This window comes from Perognathus longimembris, chromosome 8 (genome assembly GCF_023159225.1).
Source record: "Perognathus longimembris pacificus isolate PPM17 chromosome 8, ASM2315922v1, whole genome shotgun sequence".
NCBI lineage: Eukaryota > Metazoa > Chordata > Mammalia > Rodentia > Heteromyidae > Perognathus > Perognathus longimembris.
Genome location: NC_063168.1, coordinates 17560560 through 17583388, shown reverse-complemented (window position 1 = coordinate 17583388; position 22829 = coordinate 17560560). Strand labels below are relative to the sequence as shown.

The window sequence follows — 22829 nt, the reverse complement described above, 5'->3', positions numbered from 1 at the left end:
CTGCCACTGACTGAAATCTTTCCATAAGACTCTAAGCTCTTAAGATTCGGACACCTACATTATCTCCCTTGATTTTTACCAGATTCTTGTGAAGCAGGCTGAGCAGGAATTATTTTCTGAATTTTTAAAGACAAGGGAATTGAAGTCCAGAAAGGTGGTGATGGTGATTTATTTAAGTCAGTAAATGGTAGAAACAGAACCAGGGATCTATCTATTAATTCTCTACCTTGTAATTTTTTTATTTAATACATTGTGAAGCCTCCAAGTAAAGATGTGGGGAGTGCAAGAGGCAATGATAAGATCAACTCTATTATGTGATGGGCCTGGTCTCCCTAATCACCTGTGAATGCTGGATTTCACTGTCCAAGTACCTGGACCACCTTTAGAGTCTCAGTTGATGAGCTACCATGTTGCTTTTGTTTTTTGCTATTCTCTTTCCCATTGTCAATCACTGGCTAGCTTAGTGTTTCCTGGCTTCTTTTTATTATTGCCTTCCTAAAACAGCTATTTAGATTTCCTAATCTCTCCCTCACCCTAAAATTTTAATATAACATATATTTTATGACTGTTCATGTACCATATGTGTGCTTTATACATAAAAATGAGTCAGATATTTTTTGCCCTCTCAAGAAAGAATTTTCTCCTCTCCTCTGTGCAATATTGCTTCCACTGAGAATGCATATATAGCTTATAACTATGAATTAAGTTTAAGCAAACAAAACCGAAGCAGGCTATAAGGACTCCCTGATTGGACTGAAGGCAAGACGGGTAAGATAAAATAAACAACAGAAATAGAAACAGCAAAGAAGTAAATAAAATGCTAAGCTGAAGAGTATCTTCACTATCTCATAACTACAGCCTCTTCCGGTAGTTTAGATTTCCTTAGGTTTCACTTTGGCCACAATATTACCAATACACCTTGGGTAGAGCATGCTTTACGCATTCTATGAACCAATCACAAGAGTAAGATTTCCATTTGTAAGTGCAAAACAGAATGTTCCCTCTGAACAAACAGTTTTGAATTGTGAGGTTGTATGGATCAGTATGGGCACTGGAGCTCACCTTTGGGAAAAATTCAAGGAATTCACTGCTTTGTTTGTCGATAGGGGACAGCAAAGATGAATGTGTACCACATTACCCTTCCTTCCCCTGCTCTTTAAAACTCTACACACCATCAAATTCGAAAAATAGGAGAAAAGCCCAAACTCACCAACCATAGGCTGAAGAAAGAAAGGTCTGGTCATGAAAATGGACTAATGCAAGGGCCAGAAACACAATGGCAGGGCTGGAACTTCGATTCTGCCTTCTACTATACTGTCTCCTTTCAAAGAAGAGAGGATCCACCTCACCCATGTACTTCCTTCTTCATTACATTCTTCATTCAAACCATGGTCTAAAGCTTTTTAAATAAACATCAACAAATCTGTTTAGGCTGAAGATGTATACTTAGTGTCCTGGGAGACAGTAGGATTTAATGCAGCTAGTATTAAGTTGGAATTTTAAATTTGTTAACTGCAAGCTGTTCAGTGGCTTTCTCCCTCCAGAAATTTTCCACCTATGGCCTAGTGGCTCTTTCACCTACGATCTATACAGACAATGCCTCTTTATGATGTGTGACAAGTGTGCCTTTCAGGCCTTCAGGCCATGTGAAAGCAGGAAAGTGGTACCAAACACAAGTGTGTACATCAATGTGTGTGCATATGCACATGCATATTCCATTGCCGCAATAATTTCAAGAACCCAGATTTTGTGATATTATCTAATTACATAAGGAAGTAGGGAAACAACTGCCTTGATTACATCTTGGCTCAGCTCCTCCTTTGCTTTGTGATCATATTTTCTTTTAAATTTAAAAGGTACTTATTTAGCTCCTGATATGTGCCAGTTACTGTTCTAAATACTTTACAAGGAATAGCTCCTTTAAATCTCAGTAAAATTTTGATTTAACTTTCATAGCCCTATTTCCAATTAAAATGGTTAGGAAACTCGCCAAAGTTACTCAGCCAGAACTTGAACTCAAGTTCTGTGACTCTCTGGACATATCCTACTATGGTAACTGACTTTGAACAAAAGTCTTTGGACCTTTCCAATTCTCAGTTTAACTAAGATAAATAATAAAGGCTCCCATGGGTGAAGGAATTAAATCTAATTAATAAATCGGGAAGAGATAAAGGGAGCTCTGCACACTCACTGTGAAGCTGGTAGAACTGTGGTGAGCACAGTACTCTGGCATGGTGCCTCACCTCCACAGGTGCAATCATTTACAAGTTAAATGGTTCTATTGTTCCCCCAACAAATAGGTGCTTAATCCCTGGAAAAGAAATGGTATGCTACTATGAATGAATTGAGCAATATCATTAGAACTTAACAATTCAAAGTCATCTGTTATCTTTGGAACATTTTAGTTACAATGCAGTGCCTCTTCTTCTGTACACTATTTTTTCTTATCTTCTTGTGCCTTTATGATTTTAAAGTGTGCAAAGAAGGATCAATATAAGAGATTCAGAAATGGTCTGAAAAGAAAGCAAAACACTAAGGCTGAATTCCAAGAAAGGGCATTATTCCTGGAGTATAAAAATTAAGCACAAAATCAGTTGCAGGGAAATATAGATTTCACTGAAAATGCAATCAGTATGGAGCAGGAACGGTGACACCAAATCACAGAGTACAGGGTTGTTATGCAGCTGAGGGACAAATGACAGGACTGCCTGGGCGAGCTGAAGACAGATTGTTATATTGTTCCATTAATTGTGTGTAACTTGGCTTTTCCAGACCTTTCTGTGGCAGACTAATCCTGCTTCCAAATGCTGCTAAGCCTTCTCCCTTTTGTTCAAGGCTGCCTACATATCTCTGATGCATAGTTCCTGCCACCCATAGTTTGCAATATTGAGAACTCTTATCTGAAGATAGACACGCTGATGTTAAAAGACTTAAAAAAAACACACGGTTACTAATGAGGGCACTGGTTTAAGGGGACGAGCTCATATTTATCCTGGCTCCATGTCAAGCCCCCTAAACAGTTGGCAAATGTGATCTAGTATGTGAGCACTTGCCTGTGTTCTTTCATTTTAGGGGAAAAGAAAAATCTCCTGCCCAAATATGTACCATTCACTTGTTCCAGTGAATGAAATTCTAGATTATTGTGAATCCTTTAGATCATTTCCCCCAGAGATCCTTGTTTAAACTGAAAACAACAACAAAAAACATCTGAGTATATTCATTACTACTGATTGACCAGTGTCCTGATAGTATTTAATCTTCACATTTTTAGAAGAGCCAGTGCTAAAGCTATTGAAGGCAGCAGTTGTGTGGGAAAGAACATTCTGGTGTTAGGGGTATGCAGAAGACATTAACATAATTTTGGATGTCCTCTGGCCATTCTGGAGCTTCTGTGACAAAGGAAATATTATCAGACATGGAATAGGTATGCAAAGACAATATGGGGAAGAAATGAGATTACCAGTGTCAACCCAGAATTTCCAGCCTCCAGCTCGACAAAGTATACAACTGGGTGAACAATGCATTCTTCAAGACTTCTGTAAAAATTACTTATCTGGATAATTTGTTCATGACCATCCCTACCTCACAATGACATCATTAATGTAAAAAGAATAAGGAAATAGTAGAGGGGAAAGGACACTGAATTTAAAAGGAGCAATTCCAGGAGGTCCAGCAAGAGCAAGAACTTTGAACAAGCTACATGACGTCTGCAGACCTAATTCTGCTCATCTTAAAAAGAGGGCAACTCTATGTGTGCCTCCAAAGACTATTGTGAAAATAAAATAATAAGTGTGAACAGTGCTTTGTAAACTATAGCATATTGAGGACCAATATATAAATAAAAGGGCTTAACCTGCAGGCATCCTTTTCCAATCCACACCACCAGGGGGCGTCAGGAGTGGAAGCAGTAGGGGGTCCTCACTTAACCTTGACCCCATCCAGCCCACCTAGACAGTTGAGCGACATATGTTCTGATCATGACACACTATCTCAGTATCTCTCCACCTTGGCTGAACTTTGAGGAAGAGATAGCCAACCTTGCAGATCCGAAAAGAAAAATTACTCAAAAGGTCTGAGAAGTCAGTGTATCCTAGCTATTGATAATGATTACTTGACCAATATAAAGCATAAATGTGAAAACCCCTTCTTTGGGGCCTTAGGGCTATAGGTTAATGTTAAAGTGCTTGTTTATTATACTTAGAGCCCTTTACTTGATCCCCTGGCCCAACATTTCCTTTTTCTCTCTCACTCTCTCCTTTCCTATTTTACTTTCTTCTTCCTTCTGTCTTTTTCCTCTCATTGCTCCTTCCCTCATTTCATCTTTTTTCTCTCTCTCCTCTCCTTTCTCTCCCTTCCACCTTCCTGTATCTTTTCACTGAAGAGCTTTTAACTCCTAAGTCAACTGTAACCACTTATAATGCAGTATTGTAAGCACTCATAACAAGTATTTTACTGCATTTTCTCCTATTCCCCACCTCAATAACATCCCTCAGCTATTTCATTTTTTTTAGGGGGGAGGGCATACCTCATAGCCCTATATCTCAGGTCTTTCCATTTCTTGCCATTTTGAATACTCTTATCTTCTCACACACACATGCTTGAGGTTTTCCATCTGTTTTGCAGCATCTTGGTTCACCTCTGTGAAGCCAGTTTCCCCAATGACTTTTTTTCAAATCTACCTGTTCTCATTCATATACAGGAAGTCTGGTGAATCATAATGTTAAGAAATAAGAATATAGGGAGATTTTTACCTTTCCTGTTAAACATCTGATTAGTTAGGCATTAGCTTGAAAACTATTTTTCTTTCATGTTGTATTGGGGAGAAAAATGTTAAAACAGAAGCTTGGAACTGGAAGTATTTTAAGGGAATACCTAGTTGAATCCTCCTTAAAAACAGAAATACACAAGATCGCTGAAGAATGTGAGTGATAGCATCAAGTTTAAAGCCCACCATTCCTGTCTTCTAGTCCCTGTTTCCTTCAGGACACTTTCTTGGACTTGCCTGCAAATGTGTTCTGGTGAAGCAGGACCAGCCTGACCTGAGCTGCATGCAAGTGAGCTCTCTAGTTCATGCATAGTCCTAGTTCATCAGTTACATTGTCTGTCGGGCCTCTATGTATTTATGTGCCATATATTTGTCTCTAGACTACCCTTATTCTAATGGTTCTTACTGAGTGTAATGGGATAATAAAATAGAAGACTGCAAGATCATTTCCTTGGTTAATATTTCTACCTACTCACTAGACTAAGCACACTGATGATTCATTTTGGTTTTGAAATTGTGGCTGATTCTCACCTCAGTGACATTCCAGTCTTGGTTGAGATTAGAGAAAGGACAGACAAGCAGATAAGCTCGATTTGCTCAAACAGGAGAACACCTCCTGGAAAGAATACCAGGCTTGCCATTATCTTATTAATTAAATCTTCACACTGTTCACCTGATTTTCCCCTCCCTCTGTTTCCTACATTATGTACTGCCAAAGAAAAAGTGGGTCAATTGAGGGTTCTGACTAGTTTTGTCTTAGCTAATTTAAGTTTGGCCATATGTTCTTCGAGAAGCATGTGCTAACTTCAGGTCTTTCCCTGATTAGCAAATAACCTAAGGGTTTTGGATTTAGATTTCCTGTTCCCTGACCAGAGAGAGGAATCTTAAAAGGGAATAGATTTGGGTGACTCAAAGCTAACTCCAAAAGACCATTCTATAGACAGCTGAGTTTAATGGCACTATTTTGTTTAATCATACTATTACTTTCCACCATGGAGCAGGGTTTCTCAGTCTCAGCACTACTGATGGTTTGGATCATATAATTTTGTAAAATCGAAGAATATATTGTGCATTTTAGTGTATCAAGCAACAGCTAAGACCTCTATTAGCAAGTGTTGTAGTGACCATATGTATGTGTAAATAAAAATATCTCCAAGTATTATTAAATAAATGTTCACTAGATGGCAAGTGTTCCCCTGGTTGGGAACCATTAGTATAGATACATAGTCCATGAGAGCACCAAGAAAGATGACTATATTCTCAATGGCCAGTGCCTTACGCTCTCCAAGTTGACCATCCTCTGGAAGGATATCAAACCAGATGATTACTAGTCATTTCTTCCCCTGGAAGCTTGTAAAATGTTCCCTCTGTTGGCAGAGTTCAGGATTATCCTTTTACCAGCAGTTGGGGCAAACTAAATCATGGTTAAAATCCCTGTATCTGAGCATTGCATCTATGGTGTTCAACAAGAATGTATTGAACATATACTCTGTCCCCTGCCTAGGGTTTTTGTTGGGTAAAAAAAAAACAGAGTCTAGCATAGTTCTCAATCACTAGGTCATTAACTCTCCATGAAGTACTTAACCCTCATGAGCCTCAGATACTTCATGCTAAAATTGATAGCTACTACCTCACTCACATACGCAGATGCAATAAAGGCACCCATTCCAAGAATCACTTAGTAAGTGCTATATCTCTATCTCCTTGGCATAGCTGTGTAGACCTGGAGGATTCACTAGCTGGGTCCCCAGTTTACAGCAAAGTATCAAAGGCCTTCAGAAACTGTGTTGAACTGAGGAAAGTCAGAAAAGACTTCCCAATTAGAAGTAAGCATTATGTTTACTAAATCTCAGAAAGAAAGGAAAAAAACAGAGTAGAGCATTTTTAATGTAGAAATGTTTCTTAGGGCAGAGGTGCCAACTCTAGAAAATACTTTCTAGAATATTTCACCTAGAGATATTCTAGATTATCTAATTTATCTAGAAAAGAAAGCATAGCTTTTTGCTGGTTCTAACTACTGGACTGCATGGTTTTCCTCTGCCGTGGCAAGTAAAACCCTGAGAGGACTGTCAGCTCTGGACCAGCCCAAAACTCATGCCAAAAAATGCCATCAATCATATTAGGCCCTTATGTCTTCCTTATGGCTGATTTCATCAGTTCTTTTCATAAGTAAAAGATGATCAGAGAAAAAGGAAGAATGATAAGTACTGCTGGAAAGTAGTTATGTAATATGGTTGAGTGTATGCTTATATAAGGCTATATATGTGTAGGTATCTATGTTCCTAAATCTATGAATATGTATGTTTTTATATATGGCTGTCTATGTGTAGGTATCTATATGCTTAGTTATATGAATATATGTATAAATGTGTTTATGTAGGTTTATCTAAATTGAAACAGACACATAGCTATAGCCAGATATGTGTGCATAACCCCAAACCTGTCTCAATGTGTCTATTTCACAACCATAGTCTAGCTAAAACCATGTTATTTGACATTCCACCAATGGCAAACTCAAATCAAATCACATCACAAACCATCTAATTGATGCTGATCTTGACTGCCTTGAAACATTATGATACCCATTGTGCAAAACCGTCAGAAATTCTGGGTCTTCTGTGAGTATCAGATGACTTTCCTTTTAGATCCCCTGGTGTCTGCTGTTGCTGGGCCATGCCAGAGAGAACAGGCATCAAACTCACTGACAAGTTGATTAATAGGAATCAGACACACAGGTGGCCCCTAATCCTACCAGAGAACCATGCAGCCGGTTTGGAGACTTGGGAGGAATAACAAGTGGTGTCTGCCCCCTGGAATTACTGCCACATACTCATAAATGTGTTGCTGGTGGTGAATCAAACCAAATATATGCAACCTCTAAAGCAGGAGTAAAAGGTATTCTTATACTTTAAGGAGTTTGGGATTATATTTTCTTAAAATCAAAATCAATACATGCAACGATGTCCTTTTACTTAAAAAACCTTTTCTTCATGATGGCAACTTTACAATCTTGAGATCATGCAATGTGTCCTGGGGAACTGACTCTCAAGAATGGCAGCTGAAGTCTTAGCATCAGCAGCTGCCTTTCCTCGTAGTGCAGTCTAAAGATGGATTTCATTTAACCTGTTCCTCTGCACAGTGTCAAAATCTACCAGAGCTAAGATGCATTACATGAATGTCATTTGTCATTTAAAATATTTTTTCTATATAAATATTTGCAAAGTCTCAATAGCCTTCCTGAACTTCAATTGGCTGGGAAGGAAGTGCAAATAGGGGGTTAATGCTTCACAATGCTGAGGATGAGATGTGAATTGCTGCAGCCTTAAGTTCTTTCCAGATAGCACAATATAATGAGATTAGCACCCTCTGTGGGAAGAACAACAAAAAAGGTACTGCACCTTTAAAAATTTGATTCCCCTGTAAATGCTCCTAACTTTATTTGAGGGGTCAAACCAAGTTTCTGGAAGCTTAAAGATTAATTAAATTGAGAAAGAAAAGATTGTAAGTGTCACACAACCTTAGTTAAAACTGCCATTCTCCTTTACTCTTTCCTTCCCCTGCCCATCTTCATAGCTAGAGGCACAGGATCATGAAATACTGTGCTAATTGCTTGCTGGTGTACAAAATTATTTGCTTCCCAATAAAGACACACAATACATGCACATACACACACAATCACACACACATACATACACATCATAAGCGTTCTAGGGCCCTCATGTGCTCTTAAAGTCCTTGATTATAGGTTTCTCTTTACAATAGTCCTTTATTAGATTTATTTGCATTTAAAATCCTCAAAGTGCATGATGTTTGGTTTTAGGGTGGGGGTAAGGGGAACTATTAAGGAATAAATCATAATCATTGTTTTTTCGTGGCCTCATTGGGAAAAAATGAATGTAAAGAAAAAATTCTTGGGGAAACAAACTTGTTTCCAGTGTCTCTATCTCTTGGGAAGATGGGCAGCCTGTAGTCCGGTTACCAGAAAGGCTCTGCTCTGGAAGCTTTCCCTATGAACATACCAACATGTCCTCTTAGTGCACCAAGCTAGAGCAGCATTGGGCTCTGGATTCCTGTAGCCTTCCTTTGATATGAAACCTGAGTTAAGTGAACTTTCCTTCAATGACCATACTTTGGCAATAGAAGGACAGGAAGGAGAGGGTAGGAGAGGAGGGGAGGGGAAGGGAGGGGAAGTGATAGGGAGGGGAAAGGAGGGGGAGGAGAGAAGAGGGAAGGGGAGGAGGGAGGAGATATGAGAGGAGACGAAGGAAGGAAGGGAGAGAAAGGAAGAAAGAAAAACACATGTTTGCTCTCTTCCCCAACATGTATCTTTAACAGGGTTTGACTGTAGTTATGAGTAAGGCACATCCCTAAGAAAAACCCTCGGTTTCTGCTACACCTGCCCTCCAGGAGTTATGCAGGATGAAACTCCAAAAGATCATGCTTAGTCTGAACCCCAAACTATCTCCTCAAAGTTGGCAAACAAAGCACCCCTCTTCTAGAACATTAGTAGTCTAGATGGATATTATGGACATGGTGTGTGTCATAAAGTCATGGTTTAATTAACAGAACAAGATCAAGTTTCTTGTTCAGGAAGCATGAGCTAGTGTGCTGTGTGTGTGTGTGTGTGTGTGTGTGTGTGTGTGTGTGTAAGAAACTGTCTCCTAAACCTTAGCCTGTTAAAGATACTTGCAAAATATTTCATAGTTAGGAGCCCCTTAGAAGCTACATTTTTAGGTTCATTGGTTTCCCCATAGGTAGAAGAGAGCTCTATCCCCAATCCTTATCTTAAGTAAACCTTCCGATGATAGTTTTGTCCATTTCCAGAAGTGAGTTTCATTTTTTTTTAGGTTGGTGGCTGGAGACATTTGCATTGCGAGAGAAGGTGGTATGTTTGTTCCCCCAATCTGCTGTCTGCTATTTGGAGTTATCTCTTTAAAAGAGTGGGGGAAGTAAAAAGAAAGATACCAGCTTTTAGAATCATTTAGAAGGGCAAGAAGAGACTTTTGGACATGGGCAATGTTGATGCAGTTTACACCATCTGTGATTCATGGCAGTTTATTTCAATCATACATCTGATTAAGATGCTGGCTGGTGAAAGACCCCTCCAAGCATTGCACAGCCCTCCCTCAGCCCTTCCGTGACTCTACCAATAGCCACTACCAGTGCCTCCATACTCTTTAGTTTAATAAAATACTAAAATCTCTGGGAAGGATCTGGAAACCTATGAGGAATGAGGAAGGGGTAATCAGTAATCCCAACATGGGGTGAGGGTGAAAAACTCAGGGAAAGCAAGCATGACATAAAAGGGCTATCTGAAAAGAGGTGGCTTTTCCCTTCTGAGTTAGCAAATTATTCCTATTTTAATAATATGCAAATATAATTAAACGATGATTTCCCACCCCACCCCCACCCCTGCTGTACCACATCTGCCCTTAAATTCTCTTGCTACATGTCATTCCCCTGTAGGCATTCATCCTGAGTCAGGACTTCCTCTTTCCCCATAGTAACTAGGAGTGCACCCTCCCTGCTCCAGAGCTTCAGCTTGCTGCAGTCTCAGCAGTGAGCTCCAGAGGCACAGCCTACAGCACTCCACATTGAGATCCTGTCTCCTTCTCTCCAGTGAAGCCATAGAGAATATGAGCTTGGGGTGGAGGGGGTGGCGGGAGGGGGGGGTGTCTTTAACACTGGAAGAGATAAAACAGGACATAAATGCTACTGCTTCTCATGAATCAAAGGCATAGGAGAATTATGAACAAGTGGCATTTGGGGTGAAATTTCTGAGTTGATTTGAAAGATGGTAACATTCAATGAAAAAAAAATGTTTCTTGTTCATAGGGCAAACTGTCTGGCACTGACTGCCTTTTAAAAGCCATCTGAAATCCTCTGTGCCTTAAAGGCTGAACAGTAGGGCCCAGTGTTGGGCCCATGGATCTCCTGCTTGAATGTGGCTAGGTGGCATTTGCCCACTCCCCAGATAAATATAAAAGGTCTTGGTGACTTTCTTTTTCAGTCCTTACTCCAGCGGGATAAATTAACCTGAATCATTACACTGATCATCTTTGCTTGCCCTTCTTAACATCACAAACTCAACCTGACAACTTTGCTCTCTGATTTCTTGATTTTCACCCTCATGGGTCAAATTCCCTGCCCTCCCATCCCCATACCCCAAGGAAATCTTAAACTGTTGCTTGTCTTGTAACAAGATAACAGCTCATTTAAGGTTACACCAGTCTGTACAAACTGTAAATGCTATTTTATTTTAAACGTTTTAGTTTACAAAACAAAAAAAAATCAATGATTGGTACCTTTTTACACTCTCAGATTCCTGAATATGGACAGATCTTCAAAGGGAGAAAGGAGTTGTCATATGAAATTTAAGATAGACTGTCCTGAAGGTTGTGGGGTGGGTTTTTTGTTGTGTTTTACTTCGTTTTTGTTTTTGTTTTGTTTTTAAGACACGTAAAGCTAAAATGTCAAGTCTCTGGGAGAGATCCCCGTACAGTTTCAGTCAAGGAGCAAATCAGAGCACAGACAAGGAGATTCCAGCCTGGTGCCCGCCGGCCCGCCCGGCTGCCCAGGCGTATTTGGTAGCGCATGGGTTGGGGAGCCACTGGGGACAATCACACCTCGCATTCTCTCGCGGGCTGCTGGTGGCAGGTACACGAGCCATACTCGTTGATGATCACCAGGGCTCCCTCAATGTGGTTGGGTTTGTAATCAACGTAGTATTCCTGGGCCGACATGGCAGCCATCTGATGCATGGTCTGTTTCTGCTTTTGCTTCCTGCGCTGCGTGACAAAGCACTGTCTGAGCTGCCTGAGGCTGGCTGGGAAACACTTCCAGGACACGTAGAGCACCAGGACCACGATGAGGAAGGAGAAGATGAGGGCCATGGTGCCCGTGACCACTTTGTGGATCTGCACGGCGTTCTCCGCGTGCTCAGCGCCGGGCAGAGCCACCGTGGCGGGCTCCAGGGTGCCCTCGCGCAGCCCCTCCCCGCCGTCCAGGAGCGGGGTGGTGGAGCTGTCCGGGCCTCCCAGGTCACTGCGGTTGGTGACAGCCGAGAGGAGGTGGCCGCTGGTGGGTTCGGCCCCGTCCTCGCACAGGTGGAAAGCATACACGGCGTCCAGGACGTCCTCGCCCTGGGCGTACTCGGGGCTGGCGCACTGCAAGTTGCCGTCATAGCGCCCCTGGAAGTTGTTGAGCCAGGAGGCGAGGGCACACACGTTGCGCCCGCAGTCCCACAGGTTCCCGGTCAGGGTGATGCTCGTCAGGGACTTCCAGGAGTTGAGGATCCGAGGCTCGACGTAGGTGAGGCGGTTGGAGTCCAGCTGCAAGGACTGCAGGTGCGGCACGGTCTCGAACACATGGGGCTCCATGTACTCGATCTCGTTGCCGGACAGGTCCATTTTTTCCAGGTTCCAAACCCAGTCCAGGGAGCTGACCACAATGGCCACCTTATTCCTCCTCAGACAGAGCGAGTGCAGGGAGATGAGACGCGGGAAGTGGGCGAAGTTCACCTTGACTAAGTCGTTGTGCTCCAGGTGTAGCTCGGTGAGCTTGAACAAGCCAGCGAAGGAGTTGCGCGCCAGGCTCTTGAGCTGATTGTATCCTATGTCGAGAAACTTGAGGCTGCGGCAGTCCTGGAAGATGCGCACGGGCACGAACTGGATGGCGTTGGATCGCATGTGCAGCGTGGTGAGCTTCCGCAGGCCGTGGAAGAGGTCGGGCGCGAGCGCCTGCAGTTTGTTGTAGGAGAGATCCACGCTGCGCAGGTTGGGCATGGGCCGGAAGGTGGTGTTGGCCAGTTGGGTGATCTGGTTGGAACTCAGCGTGAGTTCCTTAACTCGGCGCAGTTTCTGAAAGGCGTCCCCTTGCACCGAGCAGATGTGATTGTGATCCAGATAGAGCCACGTGAGCTGCATTAACCCCGTGAACTGGCCGGCGCGCAGCTCCGAGAGGCTGTTGTAGCGCAGGGACAAGCCCAGCAAGCCGGACAGGTTGTGGGGCGCCTCGGTGAGGTTGAGCGCCTCGCAGTACAGCAGCCGCCCCTCGCACCGGCACAGCTGCGGACACCCGCTGGGGGCGGCGGGCAGCATCTGAAAGCAGGCCCCCAGTAGACACAAGACCACCCCCGAGGGCCTCCTCAGCAGCCAGTATAGACAGAGACCGAGCAGCAGGAAATCCATTAGCGAGAATCTTTCCAGAGAGATTGGAGAATGTCCATTGAAAGCGCTCGGTCAGAAATCTAACATCATATTTTATTCCGAGGGATGGAAGGGGGGGAGGGAAGCGGGGGAGGGGGAGAAAAGGGCAAAAAAAATCAAATAAATATAGAGAAATCAAGAAAAGACCCTCCCCTCCCTAAAATGAAAATAAACAAAAGAAAACAAAACAAAAACCCCCACAAACCACACATTCACCTCTAAGCATGCAGAAAGCTGGACAGCCTAGAAAGTTCACAGGCACGGAAATATGAAAGAGATGGTGATTTTGTCCATGTTAGATACTGCAGCAAAGGGAAGGGAGGAGGGGGGGGGGAAATCTTCGGGAAAGAATTTAATTAAAAAGTGTCTTACCCACCCTTTTCCAGAGAGTGACAACCTCCATTCAGTTGCTCCCTTTGTGTGCAGGCTAATTATATGCAGGGCGAGAGAAGACCCTCTGTGTTCCCGCGGCAGCCCGGGTCCGCGGCCGGCGGATCTGGCACCCGCACAATGTCTCACTTTGCTGCTCGGCTCCGGGCTGCAAGGGCGGCGGGGCGAGGTTGGGAGGCGACTTCTAGGACCCGCAAGTTTCCCCAACTACGTGCCGGAGCCCGGGCTTCGCCTTCCTGCCTCCGTCCTCTTCCTCTGCAGTTCGGACTGTGACGTGGTGGGGTGGAAAAAAAAAAAAAAAACACCACACACAACAACACTCCAAAAAACTCGGGGCTCACGACTCCCCAGGATTTGACAGTCTGGTTAATGTCCGTCATTGGAAAAAACCAGTGACCGGCGGCGCCACCTTTTCCTCCACGGAGACCGCCTGCCATTCGCGCCCCGGGCAGATGCGGAGAGCCGGCTCGTTCATGCTCTGGTTTTTTTTTTTTTTTTTTTTTGCGGGGGGCGGTGCGGGGGTGCGCGGCTGGGAGGTGCGGGCGGCGGGCGTGGGGAGCAGCAGCGAGAGGCGCCCCGCTCCTTCCCTCCGCCCGGCAGGCAGTGTGCAGCGGGGCGAGCTTGCACCGGCGCCTACTGCTCACTGAGTGTCGTAAGCTGCTCACGATTGTGCGTCGTCCCCAGCACCTCAGACACGGGCAGATTGAAAGGGGGGTGGGCAGAAAACCAACAATTTTTTTTTTTTATTACCGAACCGCTAAAGTAATATATGTTCTTTGATGAAATGGAAAACACTTCCAGCTTTTGTATCCATATTAACACACACGAGAGAGAGAGAGAGAGAGAGAGAGAGAGAGAGAGAGAGAGGAGTGGGGGGGAAGTAGTTGAAGAAGGAGCTAGTGGGGGAGCATCATCAATTGAGAAGATATTTCAAGTGCTAACCTGAAATAGTCTTATGCTCTACTCTTTCCCTTTGGGGGGGGGATATGCTACTTCCACCCCCCCCATCCCCTCCTTAAAAGCTGTCTGCCTGGAAGAGAAATACAGGAATCTGTAGAGAAATCAACATTTGTTCTGCATTACAAGAGCAACTTGAGAGGAGACCCAGGAAAAGAGGTTTGGGGGCTTGGGCTAGGAGACATCTCCCTCTGCTCCCTTTCCCCCCCCCCCCCCCTTCTTACTGGTAATGAAGTTCTGCAGTGAGGCAACCTTTTCGGGTGGTGGTAGATTGGGGGATGGAGGAGGGAAGAGATGCTTGCTAGATCCACCCATCCCACTCCCCGTGATGTGATGTGATGTCTGTGTCTGTAGAGAGACTTGCCTGAGATGCTGCTAGGGCGCCACCAGCCCACATAGGTGTCTTTGGGCTATGTAGCTGGGGAAGGTCGGTCCTTATGTAGGACCCCGGGAGAGCTAACCCCGAAGTGTGTTGTTCATGGTGATTACTGCCCCCCCCCTCGCAGTCAGTGCCTTTCACCAGGGAAGAAGGTACTAGAAAATGTTTAGGGAAGAGGTCGTGGAAACCATACTGAAGCCTTCTCTTCCTCTACTCATCTTTAATTCAGCTTCAAAACTGCACCTAGTGCTGTTTTTCTTCTGAGTATGAGGAAACGCTTTTGCCTGACTATTTCCACCTGCCATCATTTACAGATAGAAGTCCTTACAAGCCTGGAAGGGGTCTGCATTGCTATGGTCAGGGACCTGTTGATCATATTTAAAAAAAAAAATCCTCAAAGATACCTTTCAGAACCTTTCAGAAGTGAGTAGGATTTGGGTCTACCTTCTTGACAAAGATGCCAAAAAGAAAAAAAGAAAAGATAGGAACAAGCAAATGTGCACCTCTAATTTCTGTCTTTGAATTCCCATCATTTCTGCCTCTAAGGGTCTCAAAGTAAGTGAGCATTATCTATGACAATAACCCCGTGGATAGGTACGAGGGTGGACTGCCAGAGCTCACATGAAGAATGGATTGATCCAGTAACTAGGCTGGTCCTCACATCCAAGCTAGAGAGACCAACAAATGGTGGTACTTTTCAGGAAAAGTCCTATGAACAGGTACATGATTCATTCCAGTTTGTATTCATCTGAGCCCTGCTCTGGTTATTCATCTCAGAGATTCATCGCTTAATTGAAAAAGAACACAAATCTAAATGTCCTAGACATCACATGCTGTCTTAGAAGCTAGAAGGGGCATTAGAAAATCCCTGCCCTTTGTTTTGCACATGACAAAACAGGCTGAGAGACTTTAGGGGATTATGCAAGGTCATACAACTGGCTACTGGCACCAAAGAGTTTTTGTTGTCCATTTCTAAAGTAGTGTTTTCTTTCGCCATTCTTCACAGTTACCTCCTCTTACTCTTGTCTCCTATTTAACTCTGGATTGGGCAACTGCGGGTTTTGTCCTGGCACTTCTAAGGTGCTGCAGAACACTTTAACAGCAGACAAACAATTTCTCCATCAAGTGGTCTTACCTCTTGCCAAAACAATCTTGACAGCCAGTGAGCTGATTGAGCTATAAAGTGTAAAGGGGTGGAGAAGGGGAGTTGGGCAGGCACAGGCAGGGGTAAACAGTGGCCAGCCATTCAGCAAGGACTGAGAATACAAGCCACCCAATCCCTATGGCTGCTAGGAAGGAAATCTTCCTAATGCATGCAGCTTGGCAAGGGGGTGACAGAGGCTGCCAAATGGGCACGGAGAGGTCCCACTTTGGATGTCACTTGATTTGTAGAGCTGGTACAGAGAGGCAGAAAAGAGTTGCGTGTTGGCAAGAAAGAAAGAGAATAAAATTAAATTCACTGCATTTATATGTGAGTTTTAAGTATGCTACTCAAAACTTAGGAGATGCTTGTAAGCTGTAATTAAGATGTGTGTGTATGTATGTGTATCATTTTGCACATTATTATCCTGCAAATCATTTCATGTGTATGATATCTTTAAACCTTTCTCACCTCTAACGTAGCAAGTCACATCTTTTTTGCAGTTTTAAACCCCTTGGCAGAACTGTATACATTAACAGATTGAAATGAGCTTTATTGAAATTTAGCTATTCTAAGTCATCTAAGTTGCAGAATCCCAATTTATTATGTATTTAAAGCATACCAGCACTGATTAAATCAATGCAAATTAGGTTAAATAAGAACAACACGAATCAAGTGTTTCAGCAAAGTTGAGTCGAGAAACGACAACTTTTGAGTCACTGCAGCAAGTTGATATGGCTGTTTTTTCATGACTTTTAATTTCATGCTTCTAAGCATCCAACATACTAAAAAGGAAAAAAAAAACAGAAAGAGAGGAGCTTACCTAAAGTTCTTTCTCTTTCCTCCTGTTCTTACATACGTCTTAACCTATCTTGTGATATGTTTGATTCACGGATTTATAAAGCTACTGTGTGTGTGTGTGTGTGTGTGTGTGTGTGTGTGATCAATTTTTCCCTCTGAGTGAACCACAGTTTTCTATTAGCAAACATCGTTTCCTTCAGCATCCGATAGTTGGTGAGATAGTTTCCACGCTTTCAAAACACCCCGGTTATGTTTTATGTTTGAATGGAGATGGAACTTGAGTCCATCTGGTTGAGATGCTAAAACAGCCATTGTAGAAGTTGGGCATTGAGACTATAACCTCATACCGTCATGCCAAAATGGGATTGGGAATTGAGGCCAGGCTTCCTCCAATCTGGTGTTAGAAAGGATAAAAATCTGGAATATGTAAATTCTGCGAATGGGAGGAAAAATCTAGGGAGAGAGAGCAAGATGTCACTAGAGAATGAGGAACTAAGAGCAGGTCGGAAAGAGAAGCTCATGGAGCAAGTGTTAGGGGAAATGGCCCCTTCCCTTTGTTCTCTGCAGGTGGCCATCCCAAGGATTTCCGCGTCCCCCCTCCCCCCCCCCAGCACCTGTAACCCAGGTAACTGGCACATGTGGGGGCAGTGGGAGGTCCCCATGCTGAGATTACTTTAGCATCCTTAGCAGCCACACCTCCTTCTGGCCTTCCCCTATATAATCTCTCTCCACGCTAAATTCATCTTCACACTCCCATCAGGCCAGTGGTTTGGCTCTCCTAATAAACTCTTTTCTGCCTGAACCTCATGGGGGTCCCCTTTCCTCAAACCTTATAGCCAGCTTGGCTAGTTGCAAAGTCTAGGAGTGTTGCTTTGAGTGGGAAGGAGTACTGATTAATTCCTTCTCTCTTCAATTTCATAAAGGAAACTTCTTGAATGTCATGCTGGGGGATGGGCATTGGAGAAAGCTCATGCAATTACTATATTTTGGTATGTCATTACCAGTCCTACTTCATCTTCACTGACTATCACCCTCAGTATGTTCATTTTGGTCAGAAGAATTTGTGAGTGAAAAGAGGCAAGTGCAAAAAGTCTGAAACAGATGTGTATTTCTAAAAAGTGACTTCGCTTTAGTCTTTACAGCCAATGTCACAGTGAAGAAAAACTCAAGTGGCGATTTTACTGTTCCATTGTCATTAGTACCACCCTGGATCTTGATCTCTATGCTTTTGTCTTTAATTTCCAGTAGCAGTGAACCATGGATTTCCTTTCAAAGGAAACAGAGGAATTAATGGAGGGTAGGAGTAACAGTTTGAAACAAAAACAGAATTAACCCTGTTCTAGTGAGTACATACCAACCAAAGACATTTTATAGAGAAATTCCATGCATGCAGGTAAAGTCTAAAATGTAGGACTATGACCTCTCCCAGAAGATCTACTTAAGAGGAACACAAAAGAAAAGGCCATTCTTTGGATGGAACTGTATGCTTCTTTGGAAACAAGGAATTGATATGGACAAAAAAATAAGAAAGTATCCCCTATACTCAACAAGTGAAGTGAGCAGTAGGAGTAAAGCAATGCAATACAAGCATCCTGCTATCCTGGGCCCCCTTCCCAGGTCTTTTCTGTACTGGCTTATGATCTCATCATAGCAAGTTAAGCTGCATATGGTTTTCTTCTCTTTGGAAGCTTAACATTCTCACATCCAGGACTCCTTAATTGACTTTAGCTTCCTCCTCCACGTAAAGTGATCCCCCAGCCTCTTCATTCTAATCAACTCTATCAGAAGTATACCTTTACCAATCTCATGGTCTTGTTCAACTCAATAGGAGTGTGGCAATATGTCTTATCTAAAATACTTTAGAATTGAAAGGTTCATTAGAGGCAATGTGTAAAAAAAACTCATTTGGGTGGCCAGGTGTGGTAGCACATGCCTATAAACCCAGCTACTTGGGAGGTAGACATCAGGAGGATTATGGTTTGGGGCCAGCCAAATGTGGTAGTGAGACCCCTCACCAAAACCAGTAATAGGGTATAATGGTGAGAATCTGTAATACCTGTTTTGAAAGAAGCAAAGGTAGAAGGTGATCCAGGTCTCGTTTAGAACGAAAATGTGGAACCCTATGCAAAAATAGCTTGGAGAAATAAAGCAAAAAGGCTTGGGGATGTGGCTCAGGTTGAGGAGCTTGCTTTGCAAGCATGGAGAACTGACTTCCAACAGCAGTTATGGAAAAACAAAGTCCAGTGGAGAGATTGTTAAGATACTTACTTAATTTGTTTTTAGGTTTGAGACTAGTCTTACTGTATTACCCAGACTGCCCTCACACTGGCAGTTTTTTGGCCTCAGCTTCTCAAGTGCTGGGATTATAGTGGTACTTCACCAAAACCAGATTGTCATCATTTTAACCAATATGACTCTATAAAATGGTTTCAAGTGTGACTTTTTTAAACAGATATTTGGGATAATTAAATGAGATCATGTACTTTAAGATCTTCTGACTTAAAGTCTAAGGACCAGCATCCTCAGCTCTTATTTAAAACCCAGAACAGTAGGCCTTTCTTGAGATTCATGAAATCAAATCTGAATTTAATCCATAAACTACAGATAATTCATTAAAATGGAGAAGCATTGTACTATAGAACTGACAACTTTTAATCTGAAATAGAAGCACAGACATCATTGATTTCCTAGATTTTTAATTGTGGAAGTATAGAGATGGAAGTAGTGAGAAAAACAAAACAAAACACCTTTTCTACCAAAGTAGTTTGTGTCTTTCCTGTTAATCTTGAGAGAAAGCTTTTTTTCTGAAGAGTTCCTGTTTTGGTCAGGTGGCTTGGCCCTTGTTAATTACATTTTAGTCATATCCACCTTTTTCCTAAGCACTTTAATTAAGACTTTCTGTTAGAAGCTCCTTTTATTTCAGTTGCATCCTGTTCATTAAGCCATATCCTTTTGCAGATTGTGAACCGGAGCTCAGCCAATGTGAGCAGTAGGGCAGGGCCTCCAGGGCTAGGGATAAAAAGGAAGCAAACAGTACAAGAAATGTATCCAATGCCCAACGTATGATACTGTAACCTCTCTGTACATCAGTTTGATAATAAAAATTTGAGAAAAAAAAAAAAAGGAAGCAGCCTGCCTGCTCTGTCTACTTGCTTGCCTGAGTTTTGGCTGGTGAGACACCCTTCTGCAGAAGGAAATTTTGCCTAGCTGAGTACCTTTCAAGTTGGTGTCTTTATTCTTACAGGACACCCTATTATCTCAAGCTATTTCTAACAAAATGTGAAGTGATCACCCACTCTTGGTAGTGGAATTTGGTACCCACCCCTAATAAAAAAAAGGTTCCCAGCCATGCCTTCTTTAGTTCCTATTAGATTCTAAAAGCAGAATATATGCTGTCTGTCAGAGTCTCTAGCCCTTAAGAGACACTTTATGAAGTTTGGTTTTATAATCAGTAGAGCAGAAGGCATAGTGCCTTCATAGATGTTAGCTTTGAGCATCTTCCAGCAGCTACTTTCCCTGATATCTTCAGGAATTGATGGTGTTTAGACATCCAGCTTACAATGTTGGTTTCAAGCTCCTGAAACAGGGACTGCAGCATGATAATGGGCCTGGCTGGAAGCACAGCACGTTGTCCATCAGGTTTACTATTAATGAAGCGTCAGGAGCACAGACAGGTTAGGGGCTATGGATTCAGGGTTTATTATTTCATCTTATATTATTATTATTATTATTACATATTACAGGTCAGAAACCCTGTAACATTACCAAACCTTCTGTTTTCTCATCATTGCCAAATTATGGCTGGTATGTGTTTCCATAGATAATTTTCTTATAGGAAAAAATAAAACTGAAAAACAAATTGAAAAATAAAAGGTTAAATTTAGGTTAAACCAATTAAAATCAAACTACCCAGGAAAATGTGGCAGTCTAGTAATTCTGTTGCTACTATTTTTCAGGCATTATAAAATATGCTGTGGTTGGTCAGTATCCCCACAGGTGTATATACCATTGGTCACTTGTACAACTGTGTCTTCAAGCTTTTTAGACATGAAATTTGTCTTGAGGGGTGAGGGCCTTTAAAAGACTTTCAAAGCATAGTGTAGATTGTCCTAAAAGTTTGAGCATGACTCACTTTCAAAAGCCTTGTTGCTGCTTTCTGAACAACCCCAGCACCCTATATTGAAACACCCTCTGGCTCGTTCTCCAAGCAGCCAGAGCACTAAGACATTCTGGCTGTGTGTTCTTCTATCTTGGCATCATCCTTCTCTCTAGTACCCATTTTTCCCCTCAGTCCTACAGAAGCATTTCTCACTTCAGAAAGGTGATTGGCCTTTGGGACCTTCAAGTTTCCTTCTGATTACTTATGAGCATTTTATTCCTCCTTCTGTTAGGTAACGGGGCAAGCAGATTATTTTCACACAGGCCTTCATGTCCGGTGCTAATGAACATGTTCTCTGGTGGTAAGAGTATTCAAATATATTCATAAAATGTAAAAAACACTGTTCTATTTGCCAAATATAGAAGACATGATCACAATCATAATAAATCTAACTTTTCATAGCATTACCCCCCTTAATTGGGTTCTGTGTTATATTAACCCAGAAAGGTCCAAGCTTTTAGGGTCACACAGATAAATGCCTCCTATATATGACTTCCTTATGCAGTTCTGTTTAGTGTCATCCACTAAAAGAGTTTGAAGAGTCTTCTATGGTAAATTAGTCTGCCCTCTTGTATGCATTTACCACTTCACTCAGATTGTCTCCCATTCTCAGGAACTACTACTTAATCTCCCATAGGCACTTCAAGATTTCCTTTTAATTATTTATCATGGCTCTTTGTTGCTGCACATATTTGTTGGTGTTAGTTTGTTTTAGGTCAAATAGAGGTTCAGCTGATGAGATGCAGAGCTAGATAAAATGTGGTCCTCACCTTCAATGTTCACAGATCTAGAGTGGAGGCAGTAAGAAACAAAGCACCAGTTCACGTTATGGGAGAGATATAACCAAAAGGTGTAGTTAGAGATTTATCTAGCCAATTGATCAAGGACAGAGTAGCTGGGAAGAAATGAAGAGTTAACAACATGGGTAGATAGAGAAGCCCACTCCAGTGAAAGTTTTCTGAGATGCATAGAAAATAGCGAGATAGATATGAAGGACAAGAAGGTAAGAAGAAAAAAGTCTAAAATGTTAATTTAGAGTCTGGAACATGATTTCCAAAACGTAGGTTTGAGAAAACATAATTTTGGTGATTATCTTAAGCACGAAAGGCAAGAAAAAGGCCACTAGAAACAGGAAAGCAGTTGGGAGGCTACTCCATTTGTTCCAATGAGATGTTGTCTGGAGTTGAATAGATTAACACTAGAGATAGACAGGGCAGGCTAGGTGCAATTACAGTTTTGCAGTACCTTCTGAGACATAAGGTGACTTTAATGAGATGAGTTACTTAAGGGTAGAAAGGAGCCAACAAAGAGTAAGATATGAAGACAATTTTTATTATGTACATATAATATCTTGAAGGATATTATAGCTGAACAGATAGATGAGGGTTTTCATGGAATGGTCATGGGTAGTTAGAGTGGTGATATTAGATGCAAATCCATAGAAGCAGAGATTAACTATAGATGATGTAGAGCTAGAACCTCTCAAAATCTAGGGGATATATGAAGCAGTTAGATAATTGAGATTGTAAAAGTGAATTTACAGCTGTGTATAGGTTGTAGAATACCAGAAGTTAGTGCAAGTCCTTTTATAAAGTGATGATCCTCAACATTGAAGAATAGGAGATAGTGCACTTTAATTGGAGAAAATTGAAAAACACTACCACATTTCACAGAAAGAAGTCTTTAACATATAGACATGATCACAAGACTGTCATCAATATACATTTCATGTGACTGTGATTGAGATTGTTAAGTTTGGAGAACACAATCAGATTGTCAGGCTCACCAATACATAGAGAGATGTCTGACATCGAGTAAACCCACAAAGGAAATGTGTAGCTGCTGAAGGACTTAGTGTCAATGCCAGTCTGATACTCACTGTATCTTTTCCCAAGAAGGGCTGTCATTGGCAATCTCATGTTAGCATAATATTATTCCTTTGTGAAGAGACCTTATGTTACCTTCTCAGATATGAAACGAGGTGATAGCTGGAGATCATGTCCTTCAAAAGACAATTCCCTACTTACATC

General features: G+C 42.3%; 2 protein-coding genes across 3 annotated transcripts in view; one reads left to right on the top strand and one right to left on the bottom strand.

Moving 5' to 3' along the window:
- Ctnna2 (catenin alpha 2) overlaps nt 1-22829 on the top strand; it is a 1054352-nt gene that overhangs the window by 702831 nt on the left and 328692 nt on the right. The gene's annotated exons all lie outside the window — the stretch shown is intronic.
- Nucleotides 11004-14168, bottom strand: Lrrtm1 (leucine rich repeat transmembrane neuronal 1). 2 transcript variants are annotated; one of them, XM_048352596.1, is made up of 3 exons: nt 13914-14168; nt 13345-13840; nt 11004-13013 (listed from the first exon to the last, which is right to left on the bottom strand). In XM_048352596.1, the coding sequence occupies exon 3, from the start codon at nt 12952-12954 to the stop codon at nt 11386-11388; it is 1569 nt and encodes a 522-aa protein (XP_048208553.1). In that variant the 5' UTR covers nt 12955-13013; nt 13345-13840; nt 13914-14168; the 3' UTR covers nt 11004-11385. The 2 variants fall into 2 exon arrangements, with proteins under 2 accessions (XP_048208553.1, XP_048208552.1); XM_048352595.1 differs by having other exon boundaries at nt 13349-13840.